At 35.3% G+C, this 17,559-nt stretch overlaps 1 protein-coding gene across 3 annotated transcripts in view; it reads left to right on the top strand.

Moving 5' to 3' along the window:
- The window catches only part of TMEM87B (transmembrane protein 87B), a 61,382-nt gene extending 44,824 nt beyond the window's left edge, over positions 1 to 16,558 (top strand). For 2 of the 3 annotated variants that reach the window (XM_055107416.2, XM_055107415.2), the window contains exons 16-19: positions 5,068 to 5,141; positions 6,857 to 6,909; positions 11,965 to 11,995; positions 13,329 to 16,558. In XM_055107416.2, the coding sequence (XP_054963391.1) occupies positions 5,068 to 5,141; positions 6,857 to 6,909; positions 11,965 to 11,995; positions 13,329 to 13,388 (218 nt within the window). In that variant the 3' untranslated portion in view covers positions 13,389 to 16,558. The other variant, XM_055107417.2, reaches the window with a different exon arrangement.
- Positions 16,559 to 17,559: the final 1,001 nt, after the last annotated feature.

Raw genomic sequence — 17,559 nt, 5'->3', positions numbered from 1 at the left:
CACTGTTTTTCATAAGAATGGTTTGATGTATATTGTGCTTAGCTGCTAAATAATGTTCATCTTGATGATTGCTAAGTTTCTTTGAGTTGCATCTTCTTGCTCTTTTTAAAGTATGCACACCTGTAATTTCTGATCATGCTGAAAGCATTTCTACTTAAAGTTTTAATGATATTTTCATTCTTTCTGTTATTTTCTACATAGCATTTTATCATTTTATTAATTTTATTGTAATCTAAGCATCTGTTAAGGCAACATCAATAAGTAACTCAGATGTGGAGGGTAATTTTATCTTTGTTTCATTTTTTTGTCCTCTTACTTTTGCTTCTCTTAGTAACATTCTTTTTCACCTTCTGTTTTGGTTCTCTAATACATCGATGAAATAGAAAACAGGAAAAGAAATAGAAAAAAATCATCAAATCTAAAAGTAATTACTTTGAAAAGCTTAGTGAAAAGTGGCTTAACCTCTAGCTACTCTAAACCAGAAATAAAGAGAAAGTACAGTGGACCCTTGAACAATGTAGGGTTAGGGGCACCAAACTCCTGAGCAGTTGAAAATCTACTTATAACTTTTGACTCTCCCAAAACTTAACTACTGATAGTCAACTGTTGACCAGAAGCCTTACTGTTAACATAGTTATCACATATTTTGTATATTATATGTATTTTATACTGTATTCTTACAATAAGGTAGGTGGAGCAAAGAAAATGTTATTAGGTAGAAGGAAAGGGGAGGCAGCAAAGGCAGACATATATGGTGTCACTTTTATTGAAAAAAACTTGCATGTAGGTGGACCTGAGCAGTTCAAACCCATATTATTCAAAGGTCAACTGTAGTACAGTAAGACAAACTTCTAATGTTGGAAATGATAGAGAGGACATTACTATGGTAAAAAAGGTAAATAAGGAAATATTATGAACAACTTTATGGTAACAAATTGGGCAATCTGGATGAGGCAGACAAGTTCATTGAAAAATATAAGTTCATTGAAAAATACATACAACACCCCAATTTTAATTCTAACCCTGTGCCACTAAGTCTGAATAGCTCTGATCTATTAGAAATTTAAAAAAATTTTTTTTAATTTAAAATCTTCCTATGAAGTACCAGGCCCAAATGGATTCACTAGTGAGTCCTTTCAAATACTTAAGGAAGAAATGGAAGAAATATTCTAATTTTACACAAAATCTTTAGAATGTAAAGGAGGTGGGAGTACTTAAAAGGCCAGTACAACTGAAATGCCAAAGTCTAACAGACGTTACAAGAAAAAATTATAGACCAAAAATTATAGACCAATTATACACCAATATATCATTAATGAGTGGGCATACAAAAATTCTTTAAAAATATTAGCAAATAAAATCTAGCAAAATATAGAAAGACAATCATGATCAAGTGGACTTTATCCCAGGGTTGCAAGGCTGTTTTAACATTCCGAAAATCACTCGGTATAATTCATCATATTAAAATAGTACAAATAAGGCTGGGTGCGGTGGCTCATGCCTGTAATCCCAGCAGTTTGGGAGACTGAGGCAGGCAGATCACCTGAGGTCAGGAGTTTGAGACCAGCCTGGCCAACATGGCAAAACCCCCCTCTTGACTAAAAATACAAAAATTAGCCGGGCGTGGTGGTGTGTGCCTGTAATCCCAGCTACTTAGGAGGCAGAGACGGGAGAATTGCATGAACCCAGGAGGCAGAGTTTGCAGTGAGCCAAGCCACTGCACGCCAGCCTGGACAACAGAACAAGACTCTGTCTCAAAAACATAAATAAATAAATAAAAATAAAAATAAAATAGTACAAATAAAAGAAGAAAGAAGAAAAAAATGACAAAAGTATCTCAGTGGGTACAAATAACAAAAGCCTCAGCAAACTAATTCTAAAATGGTATGAAAACACTCCACAGTTAAAATTCTATTTAATGGTGAAATAGTGAACACTTTCTTCTCAAGATTAGGGATAAAGTGCAAGGGTATGTACATACCACTTTGATTCTGCATTGTATGGGAGGTCCTACCTAGTGCAGAGAAGCAAAACAAAACTCCAAAGAATGTGCAAGAAAGAACATGTGGAAGGGAGGAAGTAAAACTGTGTTTATTCGCAGGCAACAAGGTTATGTATGGAAAAATCCCAAGGAGTCTAAAGAGAAGAAAAAGTACGGTAGAACTAAGTGACTGTGACAGTCATAGGGTATAGGTCCAATGTACAGAAGTCAGTTGTTTTTCTACATATTAACTGAAAACAATTGAAGGTGAAGTTTAAAATGTTATTTACCATACCTTCAAAAATAAAATACTTGGAATAAGTTTAATGAAAAATACGTAAAACCTCTGCAATGAACACTATAAAACAATGCAGAGATAAATTTTAGAATAAGTAAATGTAGAGATAGAACCTGTGTCTGAATTGGAACTCTCAGTATTAAGCTGTCAGTTTCCCAGTCTGATAAACAGATTCAGTGCAATCCCAATTATAATTCTAGCTGACTTAAAAAAAATACAGTGGTTAAGTTGATTCTAAAATGTATATGGAAAAGCAAAAGACGTAGAAGATCCTTAACATTCTTGTAGTTACAACATGGATGAACCTTGAAAACATTATTTTAAGTGAAAGAAGCCAATCACAAAAGACCACATACTGTATAATTTTGTTTATATGAAAGGTCCAGAATAGACAAGTCTGTAGAGGCGGAAAGTAGATCAGTGCTTGTCACAGGTTAGAGGAGGGGGAAAGTAGGGACTGACTGCTAATGGGTTTGGGGTTTCTTTGTGGGGTGATGAAAATTTTCCAAAATTGGAGAGTGGTGAATATCTCAAATCTCTGTGAATATCTCAAAATCTAACTGTACTTCAATATGGTATGCGAATTATCTCTCAATAAAATAAAATTAGTGGATTTATGCTGATTTCAAGACATAATTATTTCAGATTACAGCAATCCAGACAGTGTGGTATTGGCATAAGGATAGAGAAATCCATCAAGGTAGTAAAATAGAGTCCAGGAATAAACCCATGCATGTGTGGTCAGTTGATTTTTGACAAAGGCACCAAGGCTTACATGAAGAGAGGATAGTCTTTTTAATAAATGGTACTGGAACAACTGGATAAATGTGTAGAAAAAAAAATCATTAGACTTTTGTTGCACATCTCACAATCAATTCAAGATGGATCACAGACCTAATGGAAAAGCTTCAACTGTTATTCTTCTAGAAGAAAAAAGGAAAATATTTTAATGACGTTGGATGGGGTAATTTCTTAGGACACGAAAAACAGTAACCATTAAATTAAAAAATGAGACTTTATCAAAATTTAAAATCTATGCTCATCAGGAAGAATTTAAGAAAATAAGAAGGCTAGCTACAGTGGGAGATAAAATATTCTCAGTACATACATATCTGACAAAGGGCTTATATCCAGAATATAAGTAGAATTCCTGTAAATCAATAAATGATAACCTATGTTGCAAAAAATGAGCAGAAGACTAGTGTAGACACTTCAAAGAAGACATAGGAATGGCCAATAAACCCGTTAAAAGGTGCTCAATATAATCAGTCATCAGGGAAATGCAAATTAAGACCATAATGAGCTGCCACCACACATCTGCTAGAATGGTTAAAATTAAAAAGTCTGATAGATAGCATGAACTATTGGAGAGGATGTGGAACAGCTGGCTCTCTCATACAGTACTTGAAGGAATGTAAAATAGCATGACCGCTTTAGAAAGCAATGTGACAGCTTCTTACAAAGTTAAGCATATACCTACCATACAGTTCAACTGTTCCACTCTAAGGTTTACCCAGAAAAATGAAGCAGATGTCTACAGAAACACAAGAATGTTTACAGCAGCTTTATTCTTAATAGTCCAAAACTGGAAGTAACACAATTATCTACAAACAGGTGAAAAGATAAATAAATTGCTGTATATCCATACAATGGAATACTTTTCAGTAATAAAAAGTAACCAACACTCTATAACATAACTTAATCTCAAAAATGTTTATCTTGCATGAAAGTGTTGCATGATTTAGATGATTATCTAAATCAGAGCAGTGGTTGCTTTTGGTGAGGTGGGGATTGACCAGAAAGGAACTTAAAGAACCTTCTGTGATAATGGAAATGTTAACTGTATTGATTGGCATGGCAGTTACTCAAGTGTATATATTTGTCAGGTTTCTTCAGACTGTACACTTAAAATTTGTAATATATATATATACACACACACACGCTTCAGTGTTCAAAAATCACTGTATTCCCCTTCTGAGAGAAATGTTGGGGTTTCGAATGTCCCAGGAAAACATTTTTGGATTGAGGAACCTCATTTTTATTTATTACATCAGCTTATGTTATAATTGTTCTAGTTTATGGAGAAGCAATATTTGTAAATTAGGGTAATAACAAAAGTGACTACTTACTGGGCATAGACTGTGTGTCAGGCATTTTATATGTGCTAACTTGTTCAATGGCCACTAGAACTCTATGAGGTAGAAATTATTATTATCCCCAGTTTATAGTCAGAAACACTAAGTCACAGGAAGTTAATTGCTTTGCCCAAGATTCCAGTGAGGCAGACACTTAGCCTTTGCTCCACTGAAACTGCAAACATGCAGAAGAGCCTTGGTCAAATATGAAAGAAATCTTGATCTTTCCTATCTTCTTTATGCCATACGCACATTTCAAAATTTGTACATCAGGGATGTAAAGCATACCCAAAGATGTGTTTTGTTCTTGAATGTACCATGAATCCTGAAGATTTTTAAATCCATAAACTTTAAAATAATTGCAATTAAGGAAATATGTATGCATGTATCCTTGTTTAAACTCTAAAACTAGGATTCAAACAAGAAACTTGAAAACCTGGTGGTTCTGACAAATAGTTTTCAAAAATCTGTGACCTTTTTTCATATATCTTTCCTACATTCCCAAATGGTAAATCCAGCATCCTGCCTAAAGTGTCCATTATTAACCCTCCATTTCTAAAAAGATATAGTATTTTTTCTTATTAGATTATTAAATTTCTAAAGGAAAATATTATTTTGTGATTTTATATATATGTTTATAATGTCTCTCGTAGCCGAAGGAATAAAATTAAGAGCCTCAAAATCAGTTTCCAATGGAACAGCTAAGCCTGCCACTTCTGAGAACTTTGTGAGTATGGTATATATTTAGTACAATCTTAGTCTTCCTTAGTCTTCACTACTTTAGAGGGCTATACGAGTGTCATATTCATTGACTCTCAGAAGAACAGTTTTTACTAAGATTTTGTTGTTGTTGTTATAAAAATTAGTGTTGCCAAGTAGCAATCCTGGTTGTCCATAACTGAAATACCTTCATTGTAGATCTCACTTCTCACCTGCTGTTCCTAGGCCAGCAGCATGAGCATCATCTGGGAACTTGTTAGAGATGCAGAGTCTCAGGCCTACCCTGGACCCTCCTGAATTGGAATCTGCTTTTCGAAAAGATTCCATAGGCTGTTCATCTGCACGTTCGAGATGGGAAAGCTTTGTTCCAATAAAAGCTTGTGTTAACTTTTCAGCATATGAAAGTGATTTTTGAAGCCATTTTAAAATAACATTTGTTATCTGTTGGTAAAGAACTTTATGTGTTACCTACACGGTTACCAAAATTAACAGATTTTTTTTTTTGAAGTGGGAAGCTTGAATAAAATTGTAAAACATTGGGCAGAGATGAGCTAAAAAATATTTTCTGCATGTTATTTATGCATAAAAATGTTTTTGAAGACAACGATGTAAAATGGAAATGTCTATCATATAGTTTTATACTTTCCTTTCTTATAACTATATGTGCTGTGATTAATACTATGTAAAAATTTATGTATGCATATATAAGTTCTGACAGGATAGATAATATGTGAAGACATTTTTTATCTGTTAGATTTGGCAGATTCTCTAATAGATTCGACAGATGGATAAATAAACAAGATGGATAACATAGACTGGAGGGATGGATAGAAAGGATAGATGGATAGATAAAATAGATAGCTAGGTAGTTAGATAAGATAGACATAGACAGATAGCTATCTCAGCTGACCTGCTTTCCTTTTCTTGCCTCCTGTAGGGAGATGAGCATAAATGAGTGATACAAATAAATAGGCTTTTCTAAAGTTAGAATATTTGAGATCAGGCCCGGTGGCTAATGCCTGTAATCCCAGCACTTTGGGAGGCTGAGGCAGGCAGATCGCTTGAGCTCAGGAGTTCGAGACCAGCCTGGGCAACATGGTGAAACCCCATCTCTACTAAAATTACAAAAAGTAGGCGGATGTGGTGTCAGGTGCCTGTAATCCCAGCTACTCAGGAGGCTGAAACAGGAGAATTGCTTGAACCTGGGAGGCGGAGGTTGCAGTGAGCCAAGATCACACCGCTGCACTCCAGCCTGGGCGACAGAGTCAGACTCTGTCTCAAAAAAAAAAAAAAAAAAAAAAAAAAAAAAAGAATGTTTGTATTATCATCTTTTTTTTTTAAAGTTATAAACTCATTATATAAGAACTTGAACAAATTAGGAGGCATAATGAGTGTGGCAAAGCAAAAATTCAATATCCTTGCTATTTTCTATCTTACAAATGAACTTTGTGTTTTTACTGTGATTTCTCAGGACAAAAAAAATAATATTTCATACATCCAACTAAAACCAAGAAGTGTAGAAATCTGAAATCTAATTTTTGCGTGTGTAAGAAAACAGTGGCATAATTTCTGTATGGCATGAGTGCCAACTTAGGACATATGTAGAAACTAAAAGAATGTCAAATATTTACATTTAAACACTTAAGTTATATATATATTCTGTTTTAAAAATTCTGCTGTCAGGTGATATTAAGCAAATGCTAAGTATAAATATTTCTACAGGATGAAGATTTGAAGTGGGTAGAAGAAAATATTCCCTCTTCATTCACAGATGTGTAAGTTATCTTCTGTTACAGTTTGATTGTAAATTTTAGGCTGTAGTTTAAAAGGGATCGTTCTCATCCTTTGTCATGTGCTTTTCAAACCTCGTACTTCCATGTACTTGGGTAAGCCCCTATCACCAGTCCATGGCCCTTACAGAACTACAAAGAAAACAAAACCCTGGCTTGTTTTGTTTTTCACAGTACAGCAACCATTTTAAAACTAGTGGCCTCTAACCAACTCTAGCTTTTTCTGATCTGCCATTATCAGGATCATTTCATTTTTTATCTATTATGGAAATCGTCAAATGTATGTAAACTTTTTTTTTTTTAAAGGTAACCACAGCACCATGTATTGTGAGGAGGCTTTTGGAGGAAAAACATGAGTATAGGAATCGCCTCTGGAAACTTTGAGCTATTCAGGATCCTCTTTATCTATGTTCTGTTTGACACAAGAATTCCAGATAGCTGTTTCCATAGTGAAAAATAGAATAGCCAAGTATGATAAAATTTTTTTACATATTGGTCTTTCCCTCCCTAGCCCCCATCTGGTTTCTGTTTAGATAGCTTCTGTGTACTATGATATTCCTTTTGCCTGAAGAATTGCCTTTACATTTCTTTCTTGTAGTGCAGGTATGCTGGTAGTGAATCTGTCAGATTTTTGTTTGTCTGAAAAAGTCTTTGTTTCACCTTTATTGAATAAATTTTTGTGGGAATACAATTCTTTGTTGACCTTTTTTTTCTTTCAACACTTAAAAGGTTGGTCACTTGAATGTCTTCTGGCTTTCATAGTTTCAGAAAGATGTCTGCTTTAGTTCTTATCTGTGTTCCTCCACATGTTATATGGGTTTTGTTTGTGTGGGTTGAGGTTTTTTTGGGTGACAAGGGCTGGGGAATTGTCTGCCTTCAGGATTTTCACTTTCTCTTTAGTTTTCGTCATTATGAATATGATAATTCTAGGTTTGTGTGGGCATATATTTTCATTTCTCTTGGCTGTATACCTAAAGTGGAATTGCTAGATCATATGGTAACTCTATGTTTAACATTTTGAGGAAGTGCCAAGCTGTTTTTCAAAGCAGCTGCATTATTTTATAATCCTATCAGCAATATATGAGGGTTCCAACTTCTCCAAACTTTTTGTTAACACTTATTATTGTCCACCTTTTTGATTTTAGCTCTTAGTGACTATGAAGTGATATGTCATTGCACTTATGAATTACTGGAATGCAAACTGCCTTGTTGGGGACTAGTGTTAAATATATTTAACTATGGAATTCAAACTGTCTTGTTGGGGGACTAGTGTTATTTAACTAAACTGTGGTAACTGAAATTAATGTATAAATAGTCTGTGCAAAGTAAGAACTGCCTATTCATTATGAAACTAACAATACACTGTTATACTTTTTTATTTTAGCAGTCAGAAAAGGAAAATATGGGTGTATATATTCTTTTATATTTCCCATGTATTTACTTTTTCTTCTTTCTTTCCTCTATATATGAGCTAAGACCTTCCTCCTATAGGTCTTTCTTTAATATTTCTTATAGGATAGGTCTGCTGACAACAAATTCTCTCAATTTTATTTCTGTGAAAATGTATTTACTTTTCCTTCCTTTTTAAAGGATAGTTTTGCTGGATATAGAAATCTTGATTGACTTTTGTTTGAGCACTTCCAACATGTCTTTCCAATATCTTCTGGCTTTTGTTGTTTTTGAGGAGAAAGTAGTCATTAATTGTATTGTTCTCATGTGTGTGATGTGACATTTATCTTTTGCTGTTTTTCTGATTTTTCCTTTATATTTGGCTTTCTGCATTGTGTTTATGATATGCCTAAGTATGGTCTTTTTTTTTTTTTTTTTTTTGTCTATCCTCCTTGGAATTTGTTGAGCTTCTCAGATCCATGTCCCATGGTCATTTTCCAGTGCCTTCAGCTACTTTTTTTTTTTTTTTTGAGACGGAGTCTTGCTCTTTCACCCAGGGTGGAGTGCAGTGCAGTGGCGTAATCTCAGCTCACTGCAGCCTCTGCCTCCCAAGTTCCAGTGATTCTTCTGCCTCAGCCTCCTGGGTAGCTGGGATTACAGGCAGGCGCCACCACACCCAGCTAATTTTGTATTTTTAGTAGAGACGGGGTTTCACCATGTTGGCCAGGCTGGCCTCGAACTCCTGACCTCAGGTGATCAATCTGCCTCGGCCTTCCAAAGTGCTAGGATTACAGGCATGAGCCACTGTACCCGGCCAGCTACTTATTTTTGACATTTTGGTCCAGGTTTTGTCAGTGTTTTTTGTGGAAGGGATCATCTGACCTTTTCTGTCCAGCTTTACTTGCTCTCTTGTATTGTAATCACATTCTCTGTGATCCTTTTTTCCTTCTTTGTTTCATTTTCTATGTTGTTGTCCTACCACACATTAAGATTTTTGTTGAATTTATTCTCCCTTGGGTGCCTTGTAATTTTCTGCATCACTGCACTGGAATCATTTTTGTCTTTTTCTTTAATTTTTTTTCTGATTATGATTGATTCTTTGAATTTCTTCATGCTTTGTTTTTATCTACTTCTGCTCTTGGTTTTTAGATTTCTTACTGTAGAATGTTTTTAATATTGCCAAATGTTCTTTTTAAGTTATTGTATTTAATTTGGAGTATTGTGTGTTATAACTATAGTTTTCTTCTACTGTAAAATGTTTTGATTTTCATTTTCCTTCTTTTTTCTTTCCTGCACTGTTATATGGAATTGATTTTGTTTTCCCATTCTGAGAGATTTTATGATGAAGGTTCCTGGTTTGAGTGCCTTTTTCCATCAGTGCGCATGAGTTGTAGTTTCTTTTATGGATGACGTTGATGGTATGGAGTAGGAGAGGTTGGTGTTGTTTTGTTTTTCTTTTATTTCTGCAGACCTTCTCCCACCGCCCCCCCACCAACTTTTTACTGTCTTCTTTTTATTTACTACACGATCACATCTCCAAGGAATATTCTTCTTTTTTATATATCATCCTTTCCTGAAAACAATGATCGTTCAAGGGTGCTACTTTTTGTCGCACTCGATTTGAGCCCCTTCCTTGTAGCAGGTGCTGTGAACTTCTTCCAAGTCACTAGTTTTATTCAGTCTGTTGGCACTAAGTGTTGGGCTTTTTTGGAGGGGTTGAATTTTGTCTATGGTTGTCTGAGTCCTCCCACCCCTCTACTATTTTTCCCAAAGTCTCTCAACCCTCTGTTTCCCTACTCTGTGTACCCATGAGCTTGCAGTCACAGCAGGGAATCTGTTGGAATTTGACATTTATTTCTCTATTTACATATAATTTCAAGTTTGTGGTGTTTTTCTGGTAATGCTGAAGGCATGTATCTTTTGTGGTTTTGTTTGTGATCCTTAGTAATTTTATGGTTTTTTGAGCAAGACTATATGGAGAGATTCAAATTAGGTGGCCACCATTATTTTCCAGATTTGGAAACTCATAACTAAGCATTTTAGAAGGAAATTATTTAAGCAGGCTTACCTCCTACTGTGCCATCACTTCTTGCTGGAAACCAATAAGGCTCCTAGGTAGTTCTCTTTGCATGTGAGGAAGTCACCATTCTCTACTATTTTTTTCTGTAGATAGAAATATATTCTTGGTTACAAAAAATCCTTTGAAATATAGAAGATTGAACTTCTTATTTGATGTCTTCATGAACCATTTATGTGAAATGAGTAGAGCTCTATAATCTAAGATGATTTCCAAAATTTTAGGTTCTTGGGAACCTTTGCTTCTTCACTTATGAAAACATTAACACAAGAAATGTAGCCCAATACTATCCAAAATTAATGTACAATTTACATAGCAAGTTTAGTATTTAGACTTTAAACACAGAGAAAAGCCTTCCCCTTATACATCTGTGGAAATGGAACAAAAATTTTATAAGTCATGGGACATTTTAAACAGATCATGAATAACCACATGATATGTATTATGAGATATTGGTATGATATTCACTGTGAATTTCCTCATCTTCGATAACCCATGAAGGTGACATTAGCATAGCTTATCTCCCTCTTTAATGCACTGAATCGTTCTTAATAAGTTTTAAGTAGTCATTAACGTCATAGCAGGGACCGTTGTTGATATTGCTAGTGTTTAGCTCTAAACAAGGTGCCAAGCATGTAGCAGACTGCCTTCTGGTTCACCTTTCCTCTAACGCCGTCTTCTCCCCCATATTTTCCTTAATCGTATTATTCCAAACAGTCTGCCTTGGCTCCTTCCTCACACCTAGTCAGTCTCCTGGCCCTCCTGGCTTCACCATGGACCGCACCGTAGGTAGCATCCTCTGGCGTTGTGCGTGGCTCTTTCATGGCAAAACTGTGGAACTTGGACATTTCCTTCAGGCTCTCCTCCCTCAGACCTCTGTCGCACATTGAGGCTAGATTAAACTTACTTAACATTTGTTACATTCGTCTTTTCTTTTTATCTATATTATCTTTGTTGAGCAAAAGTTCTGTTATATAACACTTCTCTCTGGTACCCTTTGCTGGCAGACATCCAGGCAGTGGTCATAATGACACAGAAGTTAAGCAAATGCTGGATTCTGTAAATACCACCTTTCATAATGTGTTTACTCATAAATGGGTTAGGTCCGCAATAAAATTTTTGGATGAGCACATTTGTGTAATCGTCACCCAGATCAAGAAACAGAATAACACTAAGTGCTCTAAAAAGCCCATTTCCTATTTCCCTTTCACGTCAGGAGCCCACTTTCCCAAAGGTCCTGCTGTCTTGAAGTCTACAACTGTAGATTATTTGTGTCAGGTTTTAAAATTTTATCCCTCAATACATCATCCATTTGCTTTGCTGTATAGTATTCCATTGTCTGAATAACCCGCAGTTTACCCATTGGGGTTATTTTCAGTTGAGTGCTATTGAGAACAGCACTGCTGCGAAAACTCCTGCATGTCTGTCTGCGAGCCTAGATGCTCCCTTCTGTCACCTGTGGATACCCAGGAGTGAGAATTAGTGGGCCATGGCATGTGCCTGTATTCGGCTTTCGTGGATACACTGGCCTTACTGTTAACAACATTATCACCTTTTTTTCCCTTTTATTTCAGAGCTCTTCCAGTGTTAGTGGATTCAGATGAGGTAAAATATATTTTTGCATATTTCCTTGGAGCTGATATTTTCACAAAGTAGAGATGTATTTCAGAAAGAAGTTCTGAAAGCTACTTTTTAAGATTATTATAAATTGAACAGACAGAAAGATGCTATGAATTGATTTGTGGGTAAAGTTGAAAGGATTTATGAATAAAGTCCCCATTTCAAACAAGAACAAGATAAATACTTATTGGTATGAAAGAAATGAAGGATTATTTTATGAAATCTTGAGTTTAAAAGATTTTAAGATGGCAGTTTATCTAAATTAATCTCTGATACTTGTAGACATTTTGCTGAGATATTAAAGTTTCAATCTCATTTTCATTTACTAAGCAGGAAATTTGGATAGAGGATGTGGATTTAGGAAAGTTTTTGGGAAAAAAATTAGCTGTGGATCACTTGGACATTAAGTTGTGTGGCACAAGGCGGGAAGAAATCTGAAGTGTAAGAATTAAAGACTGGATGCACGGAACATTAACTTTCAAAAAGGACGAGTGGAGGGAAGTTAGTGGTAGCTAAGTTGTAACTTGTATGGTGGCTGTAGCACATAAGAGGGGCCAGAGCTGTATACGTTGAAAGAGAAGGAAATGATTTTGGCATCAGTCTGTTATTTGACTGTACTGGGATGGGAAGGTTTGAGAAGGCCTTGCTGCAAAACAGTTAAACTTCAAGATTTATAACTCTACAGAAAGATGTAGCATTACAGAAAGATTCATAACTCTACAGAAAGATGTAGCATGTAGATTAAAAGTAATTTAAATGCCCCTTTAAAAGGAATTTTATGCTACATCTTTCTGTATTTAAAGTTTTAGTAAATAATTCATTTGTAATTTCAATAATACATTAATTTAGTAAAGTGAGGCAAATCTCTAGATGAGCTAGGCCTAAGAAATCCATTTTAGTTCTATTCCTGCCTCTCATTGGAGATTCTGAACTTGACATGTTTTCTAGCTAGCAGGAAGTTGAAGTTTTCTGAACTTCTCAGCAGATAACTGACTATACATTATTGGAGAGTATGGATTATATGGTTATTTTTTAATTTTTAAATTTTTTATAAGGATGAGGTCTCTCTATGTTGCCCAGGCCGGTCTCGAACTCCTAGCGTCAAGCAGTCTTCCCGCCTCGGCCTCCCAAAGTGCTGAGATTACAGGCATGAGTCACTGTACTTGGCCTTTTATTTTCTGCATGTAATATTTCCATGTATATTATGGAATATATTTAGTTTCCCTAAATGTGGCTGTTGAAAGATTAGAAAATTTTTGTTAGGGTTCTGGAAGTAGTATCAACATGTTGATACATATCTTCTTTTTTTTTTCTTCAGGAAATCATGACCAGATCTGAAATGGCTGAAAAAATGTTCTCTTCAGAAAAGATAATGTGATTGGAACCCGTATAAGTGAAATGTAGTTAAGCCTGAAGGACTATCCTTCATCAAGACTGAAAGTGAGCTTTGATTTGATATTGCCTAAAAATTTTTATTGTGTTATCTTGGAAGTCTGTGTATCAAAATGAAGAATTCAGATGGTAGGAGGTTCTACAGTCCTTTTAAAGCTGACTCTTGAGTGTCAGTTGAATATCCGTTAAATTGGATTTGGAAATAACCTGAGGAAAGTATTATGATAAAGATCTGCACAGATGCCTCTTAGCTGATAGGTGGCAGGCCTGTGGGTTTGGGTTCTCCCTCTTTTCTCTGGAACATATGACAATTCCAGATTAAAGAAAAATGTTTTTTAATAAATACCCTTGGTCTTTTTTCTAGTCACCTTTGAGGTAGATATTGTGATTTTCTGGAGTATAGTATATCCGTGTCTCTGTGTCTTGGGTTTACTAGATGCAATAATACTTTTCTTTGACATTTGTACTGAAGTGATTTGATATTAAGTAAAACAGTTAATGTTTGAATATAGGCATATTTATAGGTTTTTTCCACTCCCCCCCACCCACCCTTTTTAAAAAATCTATACAAAGCCCTTGTTTGAGTCTCATCATGCACATCAAATCATGGAGTTAGGTCTTCTCTGAGCTCAGGGGAACACAAGTGCACAGAGAGAGATGTCTTCAGGGTCACTACCAAAGAATTACCCTCATTGTCCCTCACTCAGGCCATGTGTACATGCGATGCTGCTGAGTCTGCTGGGGTGGGTGGTGGCCACGTGGCTCCCCCAGAGCACTTCCTAACTGGCAAGCTGGGAGACCCATTACTGGTGAACTTTGTGGAAATTAGAACTGTATCTTTTACATAATCTTGGCATATTACATTTCATAATAAAAACATACATTTAGTTGCATGCTACATCACTATTGATTTTATAATTAATTTCTTAAGCTTCAACCATGTTTTATACCTTATTTCGTTACATCATATATTTATAATGTGTAATATGAAATCTTTTGCTTTAATGTCTTTTTTTAAAATGTAGAATGTTCTAAACTTGAAAGGCAATTGAATGTAGTATGATGAAAATGTGAATGTTTTGCTGCTTTCATGACCAAAGATACAGGGCTAGTGGACATTTAGAATAATAATTAAAGCTAGAGTCTTGTATGTCTTTTCTTTGAAGGAGTTCTAACCTTGTAAATTGAGAATGACTTCAGAGAATTTTGATTAAGAAAACATTAAAATCTTAACCGGCACAAACACTCCAATTTTTTTCACTGTGAAGCCGCAAGCAATTTTTTTTCTTTTTCTTTCAAAAGCCTACCTTCTGAATTTATTTCTTGTTTACTCATTTCAGAGAGGGTAGTAAAGAAGATCTATTTCTGGTAGTCATATCGCTTGAAAGATATTGGTAAATGTGTTTTCAGTCGTGACCATGTGGAAAGTGAACGGTATTGGCAAACATTACCGAGAAAATCATGTTTTTCAAGATGCCCTTGCTTTGGGATATCCTTCCTAGGGAGAAAAAAAAAGTAGTTTAACAATTGTGAATTCCATTTCTTATTTCAGTTTCTGCTGCAGTAATGGGTTCCCACCCACTATAATTCCCAGCATTTATGTTCTGTTGTATTCTCCCCTTAGCCCAGTAACATTTTTATCTAATACCCCATTCCCCAAGTTTTGAGACAGATTGACCCCCTACTCATTATGTGGCTCTAGTTGAATTTTAAAATGTGGAATATTGGGCTTGCAGGCAGTAGGAGCTGCAAATCTGGTAGAGTGGGAGTGTGGAGTTAATGGTGAGTATGTTAATAAAGGGAAACTGTCTCTGACAGAATCTCAGTAATGTTTACCAAAACATGTCGTTCTACAGCTGGTAGGATAAATGATGCTACCTCTGTAGCTCAGCTACAGGCTGCAGTGCAAACTTTTCTTCCATCCAGAGAAAGCAGAATTCCCTCCTAGTAACCTCATTACAAATACTGTTACTAGAAGGGCATGTGCTGTCTGTCACCTTCAGTAATATTTGTGCCATCTCTTGATGACTGATGACCTGGATCGAGTATTTCTATGAAGGGTCTTCTTAGGCCCCTTACATACGCAAGAGGGGTGCTGTAGTGCCATAGCTGTAGTTCACAGGAAGGACACCAGGAGAAGTTATACCTAGGGCTACTGAGCAGCTCATCATCCCTGCTTCTGCACAGTTTCCTGAAACTGGCCATCAGGGCCTCTGAGGCACTCAAATCAGTTTACTTTTAGCATGCCCCCGTCAGGATGGGTCTCACTGTTAGTGAGGATACGGGTCTGGTTTGATGTTTTTCTAGGCAAAATGCTTAAGTGTTCTGGTTATGCCATTCATTCATATGATGTGTGACATTTGCTTAAAAGGGAATTTTCATGATTTGATTTAGATTAGTATTTAAATATCTGCTTTAGATAGCAATTAATTTTATTGTAAAAATAAGGAAAAATATGTGAATATGTGAATTTTTTAAGCCTGAGAGATGATAGAATGTTCCCATATTTTTCTTGTAAAGAAAATAATATTTTAACTTACACATCCTGTAGAAAATACCACCATTTCCCCTTGTATTACAGTACAATGTTTACATTACTATACTGTCAAGCTGAAAGTATAAAAAAGTACATATACATTTTGAGTTATGTATCCTTTTTTTAAAAAAAAGTTCGAGTCTGTTGCACTAGGCTGTACATGACTAAAGTTGACAGATGCTATGCTAGATTTATAATCACTAGTTCTGGTACTTGTGTCTTTGTATGATCAAAGCATGCAATAAGCAATACAAAATACCAAGCCTTATACTTAAAAGAAGTTTAACATATTGGTTAATATACTGGTTAATATACTGGTTAAACATATTGAATGTATATAAGTGGCAAAACTAGATTTTTAAGGAAGTGTACATTATAATATTGGAGCTCAGTACTGCATGAAGAGACTTCATTAAAACTAAGAAAACATTTATTTGGGGAGAAATTTTAGGCATTTAAGAACTTGTATTTTTCTATTTTAAAAAGTTAAATTATTCCGTAATTTGGAAGAAGTTTCGTTGAATGTAGGACATAACCGTTTGAAGGGTTTTCATTTGAAAGATTGATGTATTCTGTGCCTTAATATTTTGTTCTTTTAATAAAAATGCTCTGAATTTGAATGATTGATTCTTGATAGTATTTATTGGTGCTAGATTGTATAAATCTGTAGGACATATAGACATATATAGACTCCAATAGATGGCAGGACATAAAATTCTTAAAACAGGAGGCACAGCTAATCAAACATGGAAAAGTGCTCAACCTCAGTAGTAGTAAAGAAATGCAAAACAAAAGATAGGGGATAGTTTAAAAAATCAAATTAACATAAGTTTGTACTATGGTATATTTGTAAAATCCCTTTGCTTTCAAAGTCTGATGAAATGAGCACACTTATTAATGATGGTAATATAGTTGATTTCCTTTTTTGTGAAAAGTTCAACAATGTGTTTATAACCTTTGAATAATGTCAATTCTGGTGATATTTTAAAAAATGATTCAAAATACAGAATAAAGTTTCTCCACAAAAGTGTTTATTATAATATTAAAGTAGAAATAAAATTAGAGACAAACAATATCATAGTTAAGTGAATTATGGTTTAACCAGCTACTTTATGAGATATTGTATAGCCATTAAATTATGATGAATTTATAATAAAAATACTTATAAGAACTGTGATGCAGTGGCACATATGTGAATGCTTATCTATGTAAAAATAAGGTAGAGCAACTTACTCTCATGGTTCAGAAAAAATGCATTCTATCTTCCAACTTTTCTGTAAAGTTACAGAATTAAGTAATTACATAATTCTTAATTACATAAATAATTACATAATTAATTATTATTTTGAAATAAAGATAATTAAAAAAAAAAAGGCCGGGCGTAGTGGCTCACGCCTGTAATCCCAGCACTTTGGGAGACCGAGACGGGTGGGTCACGAGGTCAGGAGATCAATACCATTCTGGCTAACACGATGAAACCGCATCTCTACTAAAAATAGAAAAAAATTAGCCGGGCATGGTGGCAGGCACCTGTAGTCCCAGCTACTCGGGAGGCTAAGGCAGGAGAATGGCGTGAATCTGGGAGGCGGAGCTTGCAGTGAGCCGAGATTGTGCCACTGCA

The sequence above is a fragment of the Pan paniscus genome, chromosome 12, assembly GCF_029289425.2.
Source record: "Pan paniscus chromosome 12, NHGRI_mPanPan1-v2.0_pri, whole genome shotgun sequence".
Taxonomy (NCBI): domain Eukaryota; kingdom Metazoa; phylum Chordata; class Mammalia; order Primates; family Hominidae; genus Pan; species Pan paniscus.
This window is presented reverse-complemented; position numbering and strand designations above follow the sequence as displayed.